General features: G+C 38.4%; 1 protein-coding gene across 5 annotated transcripts in view; it reads left to right on the forward strand.

Annotated features, from left to right (window-relative positions):
• The window catches only part of CTNNA2 (catenin alpha 2), a 952,135-nt gene that overhangs the window by 665,498 nt on the left and 270,000 nt on the right, over positions 1–16,637 (forward strand). Inside the window, exon 9 of one of the 5 annotated variants that reach the window (XM_063078019.1) lies at positions 6,158–6,173. The exons of the other annotated variants lie outside the window; for them this stretch is intronic. Coding sequence (XP_062934089.1) covers positions 6,158–6,173 — 16 coding nt within the window. The remainder of the gene's footprint in view (positions 1–6,157; positions 6,174–16,637) is intronic. 5 annotated transcript variants of the gene reach the window in all.

Below are 16,637 nucleotides of genomic sequence, written 5' to 3' on the forward strand. Positions count from 1 at the left end.
ACATATTTGCCACATGAGCTCATAACAGGGGCATTCGTATCCCCACAAAACAATGATTATGCACCAGTTCCACCTTCTGCACTGAGCTATTGCCAAGATCAAATGAGATAGCCTAGGTGAAAGTGCTTTGTAAACTCTAATAGCATTATGCTTTGAAAATGTGGCATTATTTAGTGCCCTGGAGCAGCAAGATAATAAATATCTCAGTGGTGTGAATTAATACAGTTGCCAAAAGAGCCTAATTTAGGAAATTGCTTAAACGTGAAAGAGTCTCATTCTACATACAGTGTTCGCTGACACAGTCCCTCTGTGCTCCAGGTTTCAGGAGATATCTCAATACCAAGAAAGGAAGGAGGTGGTTGTCAGGCAAAGGGGGATAAATGAGAAAACCAAAGTTTCTACTCTTGAGAGTTTAGTCGGAGCAGTTAACCACTCATACCTGAGCCCCTTTTGGAAATTCCTCTTGTTAATATTCAACAAATGAGTTTTTCATACCTCTTCAGTTGTGGCAACCTAGCTTCACAAATGTTCCCACCCACACACTTTATCGAAAAAAACAGACAGAAATAAAAATGCCATGACTGGAGGATATCAGGGGATGGAATTATAAAAAGGAGTGTATACATGTGGGAGGGAGGGGTAGGTGAAGATGGGAGTATATTACAGAGGAGAGGAGAGGAGGGTGTGGTTATGGTGCTTGATTTGAAAAGCCTTTTTGCTCGATGTCATCATGACGAAACCACTCACCCCCTGGGAGCATAACTGGAAAAGACCATGAGACACATGGCCCCCATGGTCACTGAAGCAAACAGAATGCATCTGCAGTGTTGTGTGGATTTCCAGGAACAGAATTTTAAGGGGACAAAGGTACAACAAAATGCAAACAGAATCACCATTGTGGTGAGATTTGTGAAAGCAAATGGGATGAGGAATATTTGAGGAGTTTTAAAAGAGAAGTCTTAGGGAGGATAGCATTTGTGTAGTTCAGTGTAGTATATGAACACATGTCATGGTCCTGGGTAGAATTACAGGGAAATGTGTTTCCAAGGTTGCACATGGAAGATCTTTTGTAATAAACAGAGCTGTTCTTTGGAAGTAGTGGAGTCTAGATCAGTGTTTCTGAAACTCAGGTGCTAATGCTGCTGGTCTGGGACCATGCTCAGGTTGTGAGGGTCAAGATAGGTCTTGTTACTTGCTGGAGGACTTCAATTACATATGGGACTACCAACTGCCAGCGGTGCTGAGTCAGGGGTTGCTGTGCTGGATGGGCAGTAGGATAGAGAAGTTCAGGTGTTTCTTTCAACTGTAAACCTCTCTTTTACTCAGTGCCTTAATATCTGTTGATTTGATGCCCACTCTATCTTATCTAAATCCCCAGCAGATCTAACCTGTTGGTGGTCCTACGCTTTTCTCAGTACACTGGGAGTACACTTAGTGGTAGAATTGATGTTTGTCTGTCTCCCAGTGTCCAAGGCACTGATGTGGACAGGCTAAGGGTTCATTTAACATGTGAGAAAGGCCACATGCTATTTGGTTTGGGGTATTCCAGTTTCCATATTAGTTAGGTGCCATTTGGCAATGAGACTTTCTAATTGTAGCAGACTCTCCTGTATGCCTACCACAAATCCATTCTCTCTTTTGTCCTTACTAATAACACTGTCCAGATCAGCGACGTCTTCAGCTGAAAAACAAAGAAGTTGACATTTCAACTAATAGCTCTTGCAGGAACTAATAGAGCGAGAACTCACTCATTAATCACCCCTCCCCCAGGGAGAGCATTAATCCATTCATGGAGGATCCTCCCCCATAATTCAATCAGTTTCCAACACTGCCACGTTGGGGATCAAATTTCCACATGAGTTTTGTTGGGGACAGCACATCCAAACTCCATCACTATTGTTACTTGAGTTTTAGCAACTCAACAAACCAAGTTATTATTGGCAAAGATTCTCTTTTATATATACTGGACTTTCTTTCTTTCTTTCTTTTTCTTTCTTTCTTTCTTTTTCTTTCTTTCTTTCTTTCTTTCTTTCTCTTTCTTTCTTTCTTTCTTTCTTTCTTTCTTTCTTTCTTTCTTTCTTTCTTTCTTTCTTTCCTTCTTTCTTTATTTCTTTTTTATATTGGACATAGTTTTCCTTCTTTTTTGGATTCTTACATGATTAAACAAGTCTTGTTTTCAATAAACCTTGAACTGGCATTTCTACTTAGGTAGAACAATTTTTTTACTGTCCATAGGTCAAAATAAATGACACTGAAGAAAAGTGAATATTTGCCTTCCATGGCCTATAATACTGGGTAAATAGTACAATCGCATTGTTCCTCTTTTTTCCAAAAATATTGCAGTTCTTAGCCTGTCTATTTCACTCTTCAAAATAATCACTGTCCTCCACTGGGCTCCTCTTTATCTTGGTAACTCTGTTATGTCAATTATGTAATAGTTTGGCCCTTTTTGGCTTTTGTTTCACTTTGCTTCTTCTCTCTCTCTCTAAAGCAGCCTGCAGAGCAATATGATAGGGAACATGCCTGCTGGGCCTGATTTTCTTCTCTAAAATAGCTTTGGCCACTGGTTAATGATAAAAGGAATTGGCTCACTTAGAATCCAAAAGCCAGGTAAGTGGATTTAGCCTCACATTGGTGCAAAGATGACCTCAGGACAGAAAATGGAATCTGTATTTGGTTTAAATATAAATGAGGGCAGCAAGACATGGTGAAAATGTCACTATACCTGGAGTCAGGTCACCAGGAATTCCAGCCTGTTGAGTCCAACTGCTAATCCTAGAGGCGATGGGGCCCTGGGCCAATCTCTTAGCCCCTCTGGACTTCCATCATAAAATGAGTGGTCTCTAAGATTTCCTCCAGCTCAGACATCCAACAAATGTTTGTTGTGCACCATGATGGGCCAGGCACTGTCCTGGTAATGGGGATGTCAGGGTGAACTATACAGACCAAAGAAGACACCAAGGTTTGAGAGTCCAGAGAATGGGAGAGAACAGAAGGAAGACTGTCATGCAGGATAAGGATGAGAATAGAAGGGGGAAATGGAAACATTAATTAATCCTAACTAGATTCCACATCTTCAGTGAAGTCTTAGATTACTGCACCTGTCATCGATCTCATCATCCAGGGAATGTCACAGTATTTCTGGTGGCACCATTCATTTAACACTTATCAGTCATCTGTATTAGGAAATCTCTTTCTGTACATTTTTCTTGTCTCCCTAACTAAGCTGCAAACACTCAGAGGCCACGTACTTCTGCATGCTTTGGGGATTGAGTATTAGATAATCCAGGCAAACGCTTTGAATCTCCTCAAAAGGTTAGAGGCATAGCAAGAAGTCACAAAAGATATTTAATATGTGTGAACCCAAGTGAGATCACTGGAAGGTGGGAGAGGTGAAAGTTAGCTAGGAGTGTTAAGGTCAGGCAGGCAGACCACCCGTAATCAAGCATGAACCAGAATTCATGCATTGCCCCTTGGGAGTGCTCAAAATATGGCAACGTGAAAGATCCGTTGATGGTGAGTAAGAGCATGGTGGTTTTTATTTACATAATCCATGTTATCTATCATCATCACAGATCACTGAAGATTCTTTTTAGAGTTGCCTTGCCAGGAGGCATTTGGGATAACTTATTTTTGTCAAGAAAGAAAGGCAAATAATGAGCAAGGGGAAGGAAAGGGACACAAGAAGGTAGCATGAAGTTCTGTAGATACATTTCAACAATCTTACGGTCTATCCATGTTTCATATCTATGTTCATATTGCCCTGTCTCTTTGTGAGTCCCCAGAGGACAGGATGTCTCACTTATATCCATATCTCTCACAGTGCCCATCATAGAGTGGGCACAGAGGAGATGCTTCTGTAAACAGGACCAAATTGACAGATGAATGGAACCCATTCTTTTTCCTTCCTCCCTGGCTCCAGGTAGAATCAGAAGATGTGATGGCCAAATATAGGAAAAAATAGGATCCCAGGGTCCTCTTCTTTCTTTCTTTCTTTCTTTCTTTCTTTCTTTCTTTCTTTCTTTCTTTCTTTCTTTCTTTCTTTCTTTCTTTCTTTCTTTCTTTCTTTCTTTTTCTTTCTCTCTCTCTCTTTCTCTCTCTCTCTTTCTCTCTCTCTCTCTCTCTCTTTCTTTCTTTCTTTCTTTCTTTCTTTCTTTCTTTCTTTCTTTCTTTCTTTCTTTCTTTCTTTCTTTCTTTCCTTCCTTCCTTCCTTCCTTCCTTCCTTCCTTCCTTCCTTCCTTCCTTCCTTTCTCTCTCTCTCTTTCTTTCTCTTTCTATCCTTCCTTCTTTTTAAAATTAATTTATTATTATTTTACGTTCAAAGTGTTGTTGAGGAGCAGTAGGAGGGGCAGGTAGGAGGGGGTAGGGAAATGGAGGTGTCCTCTTTTTTTGTTTTAATTTTTAATTTTTTTAATTGAATCATAATCGATTACACATGTTTTGGGGGTTCAATGTTGACATATATTGATCAAATCACTATTACTAGTATGTATATTATTACAAATTGTACTTACTCTTTATGCCCCTGTCCAATCTCTCCCTATCCCCCTCTCCCTACCCTTCCCTCCACTGATAACCCTAGATTTCTTCTCTCCCTCTGAAAGAGTAATGGTTACTCTGTTGATTTGTTGCCTAGATGATCTGTCCAATGCTGAAAGATATGTTTAGGTCCCCCAGTATTATCACAGAGCAACTGCTGCTTCTGTCACTCTGGATGGGCTTTGTGGAGAGAGACAGACTTTTCTTTTCCTTGGTCTCTGCTGGTGACTCTCCTTGTGTCAATGCAGTCCAGTGGCTGCTGGACCATCTGCAGGGTGGTCATGATGTCTAGCCACTTTCACAGCAGCTGTGATTACTGTGGTGGCTGTGGTGGGCCACTCACATGGATGTGATGTTTTTGGCATGCTCCTTGGCACTGGCAGTGTGCCTGGTTGTGGGCAGAAGTGTCTAGTCCACAACTCCATGCCCCAGGCCCCCGGGAAGGGCCCCAAGGCACTGGTGGTGTGGCTGGGTGTGAGCGGGGGGGGGGGGGTCTGTTCCCTAGCTCCATGCCCTGGGCCCCTGGGTGTGGCCCTGAGGCACTGGCAGTGTGCCTGGGCTGGACCTAATTTTTTGTCCTTAGCTTACTTATAAAATGGGGGAACATCCTGTAGGAACCAGTACTTGAGCTGTGTGGTTGAGCTAAATTGCTGCTTTGCTGCTGTTTCCCTAGGGAAGGCTTTTTGTGCAGCTCAGGGTTTAATGGTTGACCTTATAGGTTCTACCGGCTCTCAGAGACCTGGTGCAGCTGGGTTGTGTAGAAACAGTGATCTGGGCCTGAGCTTTTTCATCAAACTGCACCCCATGCAATTCCGCATTCCCAACTAGTCTCATCGGAGTGGTCCTGCGCTGATTGGAGGGGGATCGGCTGTCCTTACTATGTCCCAATGTTCTCCCAGTAGGCCTGTCTCCCCTACTGCCCATGCTCCAAACACTTCCCATGGGACGGGCCTTGCACCAGTCCCTTGCAATGACTTACTGGCCTCTGAATGGCTCCCCTTTTTCAGCTGTTCTGGATCCTCACTCTTGCATGGGTCCATGGGAACCCTATTATTGGTCTTGCTGTCCTGGGGGCCACGAAGGCTCCCCTGCTGCCCCCAAGCAACTCCATCCAAAGGGCACAGCTTTGGTTTCTGCCATCACCTGCTCCATGCACTCAGCAGCTCCAGTCTTAAAGCAGCTATGGCCTGAAACACTCCAAGCAGTTTTTTCTCTCTCATCGTGGTTTCTCCCGCCTTCGTGAACTCTGTAGGTCTCTCCTCCTCTTCCCCTGAGCTCCAGTGACCCCAGCTTGGCTGATGTTACATTTTTATAGTTGTAAATTGGTTGATTTGTGGGAGAGAGTGACACTGGGGACCATCTATTCCTCCATCTTGACGGGAACTGTCCTCTTATTTCTTGATGCCTGCATGCTGAAAACAGAAGAGCCGCGTATGATTCCTCTAGTCAAATCCATCCATTTGGCAGTGAAGCATTGAGAATAAAAGGCAGGACTAGGAATTCCTGGTTCCAAGACTTGGACAAATTTATAACCTATTTTATTAAAGTAGGTAATGCCATCAAACACTTACCTTCACAGACTGTCAACAGCGACTGCCTGACCCAGGACTCTGTTAAGAGATACCATCTGTAAAGTTGAGTTTTCTGTTGATCCTCAGAAAAACAGGGTGCTCTTAGGATGGGAGGGCAGAAGGGAAGCTTATTTTTGCACATGACACCTAAGGATAAATGGGGCTGCCTAATCCCTAGTCTTCGTGAATACAAACTCTGTGGGCAGAAACTGTGTTCTTGTTCGTTTCTTTGCTTTGTGAATGAGGCAACATCCTTAACCTTTCTGTACCCTTAGTTTTATCATTCACAAAGTGAGGATACTATGTGTACCTATTTCATAGAGATGATGTGAGAAAGGATTCAGTTCATGCTTACAAAGTGCCCAGGACAGTGACTGACACATAAACATTCAATAATCATTAACTACAGTTTGTTAGTATTTCAGCCTTACACAGTGTCTAGGTGTAATAGATACTCAAAATATTTTTGTTAAATAAATATATGCATGAGAACTATATCACAGTAGTATTCTACTCTTTTGTTTAGCTTGTGCATACCTTAAAGAATTGTTCAAATGGTATGTATTTCCCTGTACCTCTTAAATAGATATCTGAAATGTTTCATCCTGTTTAATCAGGTCAAAGGGTGCAAGTACTAGTATATTGTATATGTTGACATTCTAAAATAAAACTCATATCACTCTTTTAAAATATATCTAATGGAACAGAAATATCACCATCATCTATTAAAAAAAACATTAATAGGTTCTTTTATAACATTTTCAAACATTGCTTCATTGCTTTTACTCTTTGCATTGGGGTTTCCATTCTAGCCTATCATAAAAATTGATACTAAATCAATATATTTTTAGACTTGAAAATTTTTATTGATTTCTTTTTTAACTCCCAATTACTCTAGGATCACTTAAAAAAACTTTTCCTTCAGTATTGAATTGCATTGATGTTATTACTAAAAACAAAGTGACCATATTTGTTTAAGTCGATTTCTGGGCTCTACTTGATTCTTCAGCTCTTTTGTTCATATTTATGCTAATAATGCACTATCTTAATCACTAGAGCTTTATAATAAGTTATGAAATCTGGTAGTGCAAATCTTCCAATTTTATTATTCTCCAAGATAATCTTGACTCTTCTATTTCTTTGTATTTCCATATAAATTTAGAATCAGATTGACAATTTCCAACAAAAAAACAAGCTGCTGTGATTTTTGATTGGATTGCATTCAGTCTGTAGATCAAAGTGGGGAGAACTAAAATCTTAATGAGATTGAGTCTTCTTATCTATGACTGTCATATATCTCTCCATTTATTTACATCTTTAATTCCTCTTAGCAAAGCTTTATAGTTTTTAAAATGTAGTGGTCTTAAACATCTTTCACTAAATTTATTCCTAGGTATTGATGTTTTTGAAGCTGTTGGAGAAGGTAGTGAAACAAAATATTTAAATGGATACTTAATTTTTTTTTCTGGTGAACTGCAAAGTTGTACCTGCCAAAAAGTTCATCCTAGATAGTTAAGCTATTACTGTATTAATTATTAATATGCAGTTGATCAAAGCAACAAATAATATACCTTTTGATGGATCATTATGAAACAAAGTGTATTTCTTGAAAATATATATTATAGTGAGGTGTAGATAACAATTATGATGCTTTGATTAAAATAATTGTCTAAGTATCCCTTTTTATTGCACCCCAAAGTTTCTTACACCTCAGAACAATATAGTAAGATGTGAAATATGTGAGAACTGTGCTTGTCTTTTGTAAAGTGGGAGACTGGTAAGAGTGAAAGTGAAAGAGAAAAGGAAGAACTTCACCCACAGGAGCATCTCAGACTACTTCTAGATAACTAACGGTACTTATGGAGTTTGAGAATCTGTAAATTGTTGCCTTAAAACTGTCCTGACAGTGTGCTCTATAATCAGTCTTTGCATTTGCTTAAGAGTACGTGTACATGGCCCTGCTTGAAGACCACTTCTCTAGAGCAGAAGTGCAAATGAATTAGAGGGTTGATGTTTGCAAATGCTTTACTTTGAAAAATGAGGTTAAGAGTTTATCTATAATAATAACATTCTCACTTATTTGTTTTTTTTTTCTTTCTTTTTTTCCCCACCCTCACTTATTTGTTTTCTGACATAGCTTCTTATACCATGCATAACCCAAAGTCTGTCTATCGGGTCACTAACTTGAACGTGCTACTAATACTTATTAATGTTCCATTGGTGCTTTCTACTAATCACTATTATCACTATTACTCAGTATTTGTTAGCTATTAATTACTGTGATTAATGCAGTGTTTTTTAATAGCTGATTTCCCAAAACATGATTATATCCTGGGAGCGGGTGATGCATATGGAAATCCTATGAATAAGGCCCTCCCTTTCGGTGCCCCCACTGGCCTTCATTGTATCAAACCTTTTATTTTTTTCCCCCATTAAGAACTGTGTAATACTAATGTGTGTAGGCTCCAAAGTGATTTTCTAGAAGATGGAACATGATCTTGAAGAGGTAATGAGTCATCATTACCAAAAATGGGGCAAATATCCAGGCCTTCTCAGTAAATCATGAGAATTATCTGGAAATTCCTGTGATGAAATGTTGCTTTACCTCCCACGGATTTGTCACCCCTCTTCCCCTGGGTGATGGAGCTGCAAAAGATTACTCAACGCCCATTTCTTCTGAGCAGTGAGAAGCCCTGAAGGGGTTAATCTCTCAGACCCTCAAGAGTGAGGCATTCCTTCCTTTTGGGAAATTAACTAGGAATTGGGGTTCTCTCCCCACATTTATTTTCCAGACCAGAAGTTACAGAAAAAGAACATAGGTGGGGTAATAGTTTAACAATAGAGTCTGGTAACAAGCAAGGTGACATTCCATAATGCAATTTGGAAAAGGTTAAGTCGATCTACCAACAAAAGCTTGATCTTAGCAAATATTCTCTCTCCCTACATAATTTCCCAGTATCTTTACATATTAATCAGTAACTTGTCTGTCCTTGAGCTAGCAACCTTGCTGTGCTACAGTTCTTTATCTTACAACAGAGACTAGCCTGGGGAAAATTTCCTGTCTTTTGCAAGGTTAACATTTTATAAGTACTTTTAACAAGTTAGGCTAAACCTGAAACTACAAGAAACTAGGCCCTGTAAAATATATTTGCTTTATAAATATTGGTATATTCCACAACAAAATATAAATGCATTTCTTAATAGTAACTAATGGTTAAAAATACAATTAGAACAACCATAATTCTACTTGTTCCTAGTTTAAGCCACCCCATTGTCTTTGATCTTTACTAGGCACAAGTGCACAAGGGATTGTGGCTCACATGGTTCTGAATAAGTACCTACAATGGTGTAATTCTCACTTCGTACACGAAGGTGATCCTGAGGCATATGGTTAATGCAAATGGTCATAAACCAAATGCAATTCCTGAGATGATTCATTCTTATTTCTAAGACTGCACATAATATTTTGACTTCCATTTGGGTGACACAGTAGTGCCAGTACCCAAGGAAGGGCATTTTTAAAATAATGTCATGACATGGGCACAACTAGAGGAATATGCTGGAATTAGTAGCTGTGATGTATGAGGAGGTACAAGAAATGGATTCTAGAGGCCCAGCCTGAATTCCATCTCTGTTATTTATTGTATGTGTCACCTGTTAGGGAAATATAATTTTAAAAAAAATCTCATCCCTACCCAATATACCTCTCCACAAAGGTAGAAGAGAAAGAAAATAGTTTTATTATTGCATAAGCATTGAAAGAATAGGATGTGCATCACAGGTAATCTGCTGAGAGATTGCAAAGGTAAAAAGATATCTCACCTTTTTATATAGATAAGCAGATACAACCCATTTCCTACATGTTCTTAGGATAAACAATAACTGGCCCTCAAGTAAGAAGACCTGACAGCACCATTTGTCACACATAGTTCATTCTAAATTCACTTGGTAATTGGGTGACCTTCTGTGTTAGCTAACTGGCTTTATCCCAAGGAAAAATAAACTTATATCTTTATGGCATGAGGTAATTTTGCAACTTGGGGAGAGGAATCCGCTGATGTTAGGCTCCTAGCCTCCCATGGAACTGGTTGATAAGGACACTGTTTTCCTTGATGATTACATTTCAAAGAAATGGAGAAACACATGCCTCAGTTATAAAGCTGGCAAGAGGCTTATTTAGCTTTTAAAAAGATTTACATACATTTCGAAGAGGCAGAAAAATAATTGCAATTACAAGTTTTCTGAAGTAAATGCTCTAAGAAAAAGAGTAGGAGGGAGTCTCTTCCCTTTCAACAGGGAAAATTATTATTATTTTCCTTTCTGGATTTGTATTTACCTTTACACATCTTAGGAAGTCACTTAGGATCCTGTCCCTTGAACTGTTTCCTCATCTGCAAAAGGGGAGTAATCACACCAGTAACAATTATTTCATTTCACACAGGGCTTAAATAAAGGAACTGTGCAAGAATGATTTGTCATTTTAGATGACAAAATTACTAGAAATTTCATATCTTTACTGGTTAACACATTCATGCAGCTAATGTAATATTTAAATGGGAACTTATGTTTCTAAAAGAGTCTCCTATAAGGCCAAGAATTCTTTTACAACAAAAATATGTCAGTTCTACATTTATCTGTTGGATTGAGCATTTAATCTCTCTTTGAATCTTACCCATAAACACCAGTTTCTATAAATTTTATTCATCAGTTCCCTTGTTAGCAGTGTGTTCTAGTTCCATTTTATTGTTAGAAATAAATGTCACAGTAAATTCAAAGCTGGTCTAATCTATATTGAGTAAATCACCAACACACACATATTTTTCAGAAACTGTATTTTTAAAAAAGATATATCCTAGATAATTATTTTGGTTAAAAAATATGGCAAGATACATTTCAATACAAAACATTAATGTAAGTACAAGAAAAGAATTTAGATATGATGAAAAACAAGCAAAGAAATGTTTAATTTCTTGGTAAATGCTTTTTAAAAATACTAAAAAGAAAAAAAAAACTGATGCAATGCTTGAATCCAGAATTACTTGGATTTGACATATTTGACATATCATGGGATAAAATATGAGCAAAGCACAAAGAACTAAGAATAGCTCCATGATAATGCTAAGTCTAAGAATTAAATTGAAAAGTCAAAGAATCTCAGGTATCTCAAGCATGCCTCATGCTTTTACCAGGGCTCTCAAAAAAGCCAGCTCAGTAAATGCTCTATTGACTGAGACATAGCACTAAGAAGAGGCTTCCGTTCTTTATATACCAAGTTCATCACCTTGTTATCAAATCACTGGTGAGACCCAATTTATATAAAAATATGTCAAATCAAAGTTATCCCCCCCCATTTATATGAAAGGTTCTGTATTTAAATTGAGTCCTGCCATTCTTAGGATGGTGCATGCAAATGGTAGCAGGTATATGCACCAATAAATTAGGTGGTTAGTATGATTCTGGAACTTACAATGCAAGTTAGAAATTATTCAGAATGGAATAAAATATTTAAAACCCCTGTTATAAATCTTAGCCAGGAAATAAATTTTCATGAGACCAGTGATTAACTCAAAAGCAAAATGGAATTTATATCAACCATTCATTAATCCCATTTCCCTTCTCCCAACACCATTAATTAAGTGTCTGCTCAATTCCCATTCCGGTGCTACCCTTGTGTCGCTTACCCAATTAGGGCTAATTTTCTTGTGTGCAACGGGAGTGGTAATAGCCTCTAACAGTTGTTGAAATGTGGTTCCTAGCGTTTACTGTTGTGTCATCCTTAAATATTCCGTAACGTGTTTTCTCGTTCTGTTTCTAAAATCAAGTTTGTGTGGGGAGGATTGAGTTGAATACAGTAGGTGGGTGGTTTCCTTCCTTTTGGGTCCTCTGAGACCCTTATCTGATTTAAGCTTTGCCTCAGGAGAAAGCTGTACCACTGAGATTACTAAAAATAACTGTGCTCCTGTCTTGCTGTTTTGCTTATGACTCCCTGGGAGAAAAGGCTTTGGAGAATAAACTTCGATGGCGTGGTTTATAAATTGTATCTAGGTCATCGCGTCTTCAGAGTTCAATAGGAAGGGTCAATTTCTTAATTAAAGCTTCTGTGACATGACACTCTCTTCTCTCTTTTTTTAAACCGAAAAGGCCATGATGAAGGCTGAAAATATTAAGCATAAACTCTTTGCCTTGTTTTAGTTGTTCCTAAAAGTATGGGTGCACATTCAATTTTTGAATTCTAAAAGTTGGTGTCTCACAAACTTCTGTATTATTATTTGGGATAAAACAGTATTTTGTTGTGATCCTCATTTGTCAGTAGCTCCTAATAATTTACTTCAGTATCTTCCCTCTGACACCTCCCCCCTCACTTTCCTTCCCCACCTCAAGTAATTAATTGATGATCTGTAAATAAACACTTAAAGTCCTTAGAGGAGCTCACTACTTAAAATAAGCCTGCAGGGAATCCTTTTGTGAAGCAAATAAGCCTTTTACAATCACCTCTGCGTCATCTGCACAGATTTCAGTCAATCAGCCTTTTCTTAAAGCAGAAAGTGTTTTAGCTTTTCCAAGCAAGTGAAAGATTCCCTTGATGTACAGCTGGGCTGGAGGGAGGAGGCACGGACAGGAAGGAACTTGGGTTTATGATTAGTGATGGGGTTAAGTGCGATCGTCACTTCTCAGTTTCAGGGCATTGGCTGGAACGTGCTCTAACACAAGGTAGTCGAGTCCTATGTGGAGTTTAGCCTCCTGATAGCATCACTTCTTTCAGTTTATCTGCATACCTGGAAAAAATGTATCTTTTGCCTATTCCCATTCCCTTATAATTGGGAATGACATCCATTTTGGGTTGTTGTTACCATCTTTACCATTTCTATTTAAAAATTAATATTCTGTTCTTTCTATCTACATTCATGAAATAGTTCAAAGAAAGCCTATGGAATTTCAATCTATTCAACTATCTAGTTGTTTCTAACATTTTCAAGGGACCACTTCAAAGCCACTTGGGGGGCAGCTTTCTTTCCATCAGCAAGCAGGTAGTGACCACCCACTGTTCAAGTGCTGGCAACACAGCCCTGAATAGAGCAGAACAAACAAACCTTTGCCCTTTCAGAGCTTATATTTTAGTGGTTGCAAAATAATCCTGTTTGTCAAATTTGGCAATAGGTTTTTTTTCTTGTTTTTTGTTTGTTTGTTTGTTTGTTTTCTCCCCCCCCCCCCAAATGATTAAAAAAAAATGTGCTCATCAAAATGATTGAGCAGGAACGTACAAGCTCATTATATTTTCACATTTTAGCAAAAATAAATTTTACTGTATCTTTGCATCATAATAGCGTGTGTGTGGTTTATTTTTTTTTAATCCCCATTATCATCTTTATAGCATTTCTAGTTTCTAAAATCATTTTTGCCTGTAGATACCATAAAAAAGAAAAAAAAAAACTGCTCTCTAAATACAAGAAGCATAAGATTGTATAACTGTTTCACAAAAGAAAAACTTACATTTGCCATTGTAATCTGAGAGGAAATAATGGTTTAATTAGTTTTTAGACGAAAAGATTTTTGCAATCAGACAGTGTTTGTAATGGCATTTATAAAACAATTTCCCCTTACAGTAGCATTGTAATTAAGACTTTCAATGAAATTGTCAGAGGAGAAAAGTACAGTTTTCCCCCTGTGGTCTGCTGTTCTGCCTGCCCCAGGGCCTGCCACTATTCTGCACCAGCCTTGCACTAATGCCTTGTAATTGTGTTTCACTTTCTCTAATTAAGCTGACAGGGGACTCAAATTGCTGTCCCTTACCTCAGTGACCTGAAAGGTGACAAGATTCAATTGTGGCATTTCTTGCACAGAGCACTTAACATCCCAAACAAACACCCCTTCACCAGGAAGACTGTACTGCAGGGAGGGTCCAAGGACTTCTGTGGTTCTGGCTATACCTTGGGCAATGGAATGTGTGAATTAGAAAGGACATGGAGAAAATCCTGTTCACGGATGGGCTCTCAGGGTGCTCCTCTGAACATCAGTTCCTGGAAATTTTAATGGATATTACAGGGGAAAAAATGTTAAACAGATTTATTTTATTTGTAACTGGCAGTGTGTTCATACCTGCATTGTAAATTTCCAAGAAAAAAAAAATGGGGGGTGTGTGGTGGTATTGATGTTGTGGCATGAAGTATTTCAGAAACATGTCTGAGAACTTTTTTCAGAGGCAAATTCAAAGCCTGGTGTCCTACAGGTCACCTTTGGAGACTTGCAGATCTAGCCATTGAAGACCATAGTATGTTACTAGAGTGATAGGACTCTCAGCCCTGGTGGTAATGGCGGTGGATTCACCTGATGTTGCATCCTCCCTTCCTAAAATAACTCTCCAAGCCTCCTTCATTGTCCCTTCTGTCTTCCTCCACTGCTGCTGGTGGAGTGTGTCAAATCCCTCAGGTGTGTTGCATAGAAAAACAAAAAAGCTAGAGAACCACTTCATTGTCACATGGTTCTTCCTTTCCATTCTGTGCACTGCTGTACTAGAATTACCCAGTGGGATGTATTGGAGAGTTCACAGATGCACAAGGGTTCAGAACCTTCAACTGACTTGTCTTATGCACATACACAAATTTCTTACATCCTCCAAAGCTCCTTTTATGCATCAATAAAAAGGAGCTAAAAGTACCTTGGCTCAGGATTCTCGTGGAGGTGGGAGATAACCTGTATAAGTCACCCAGATCACAGCAGACACTCATGTAACGGTAGCAGTTATTATTATTGAAAGATTTTAAAAACTTTATTAGATTTTCTTTGCCAGCAACTACACTATGTCCAGTATCTAGATTCAAATTGAAAAGTTGGTTGAGCATTCAGCTGTTTACAAATAGCTTTCTGCTTGGTGAGACCCAGTGTTATGATTAACTGGCTGTTTAAAAACTTTCATATCCCACTTGGGATAGTGTGGAAAAAAAAGCCTTAGGATGGTGGCATGATACCATTTTTTAAAAAGAGGTTAATATGCAATATCAGTGACCTTTTTCAACTTATAGGATCTATATTCTCTTCTCTGTGAGTTTTTTCATCATTCAGCCGAGTAAGATATCAGAAATAGTAGCATCTGCTCTATTAAGCTTCCTAGCAACTTGTTAATTCAAGATGAGCTTGTGTTTAGATGTGACTTTTAGCAGTTGAATTCCAGGATATTTATCAATTTGCTCAGACTGTTATCATCATAATTTGGAAATCCACATTACCAAATAAATGTGTGCAAAATTGACTTCTGAAGCCTGACACATTCATAGAAAGTCATATCCCTGGGCGAGATATCACACAATATCAATTTACAGTTTGATTGAACCTCAGAGGCTATATCAATGGCACAGGCTGTTTTGGCATTTATTTGCATTTAAGTTCCAAATATCCCCTATTCCATCTATGCGATCTTTACCCTTTTTGGACCTTTATTATCTGCAAAGATTATAAAATACTACCCAAGTTATGGGTTATTCTGAGTATTAAAATAAAATAAGACATTAAAAAATACTTCATAGACTGTGAAATGCTGTACACATTTTAGTTAGTTGGATTTTAAATTATTATTAGCAATAGGGTACACGTAGAGGATAGGTGTTATCTCACACAGTAAAGCTGATCCCCATCATATAATCTTCTTTCTATAAATTTTCACATGAATGTGCTAAGATTAAAGAATTCACAACACTATACACAGATTCCATTTTTTAAAACCATTTTCATTTCAATTTAGAAAGCAGGCCAACATGACTACAAAAAGTAAACTTGAACTAAAAGGCCTTTGAAAAGTATCCGGTTAGCCTGATCGATCTATTTTTGTGCACAGATTTGTTTTTAAGGCACTTACATCATAGAGATGTCCTGGAAAATGTTCAAATTTTTTTTTTCCTGTGACACCAAAGTCCAAATTTAGAGGCATATTCTAAATATCTTTAACTGTCCTTAGTAGTCTATTTTGAATTTGCGACTGGCTGATAGGCGTGGCACATTTAGCAAATACAAAAAAGAAAAGAAAATATATGCATGTACCTGGCAACCCTAGACTGATGGGAATGAGGAATGATAGGAAAACTGGTAGAGTTTGATGCTGCCAGGTCAGCTGGGTGACTGTGCTCCAGGGAATTGTAGTATACTTTCCTTGAACTTATGTCTATAGATATAGGTTTAATCAGCTCAGAGTGATACTTTGAAGAACAGTCTCATAAAATTTATATCCACTGTATAAAGCATTTTATTTTTCCTACAACTTCTTTCATCAGGCTTCCAGAGATAGGTGAGAGGTGCCTTGGTAGTTAATCCCACTGTCTTAGACTTATCCTTTCATAATTGCACATGCTGTAGTGAGCTAGGATTTTAAGTCTTTCTAGACTGTTTTGCCACAAAGGATATATTTCTTCCCCACCATTTTCGAATATCTATGAATTTTGGAAGGACATTTAAAAATAAGGCAGGGGCTTTTTTAAGAGAGCAATTTCTCAACATTTTTGAAAGTTGGGGAATGTGCATATTCTTTGACCTAGTGAT

Source organism: Cynocephalus volans, chromosome 14 (genome assembly GCF_027409185.1).
Source record: "Cynocephalus volans isolate mCynVol1 chromosome 14, mCynVol1.pri, whole genome shotgun sequence".
In the NCBI taxonomy this organism is placed as follows: domain Eukaryota; kingdom Metazoa; phylum Chordata; class Mammalia; order Dermoptera; family Cynocephalidae; genus Cynocephalus; species Cynocephalus volans.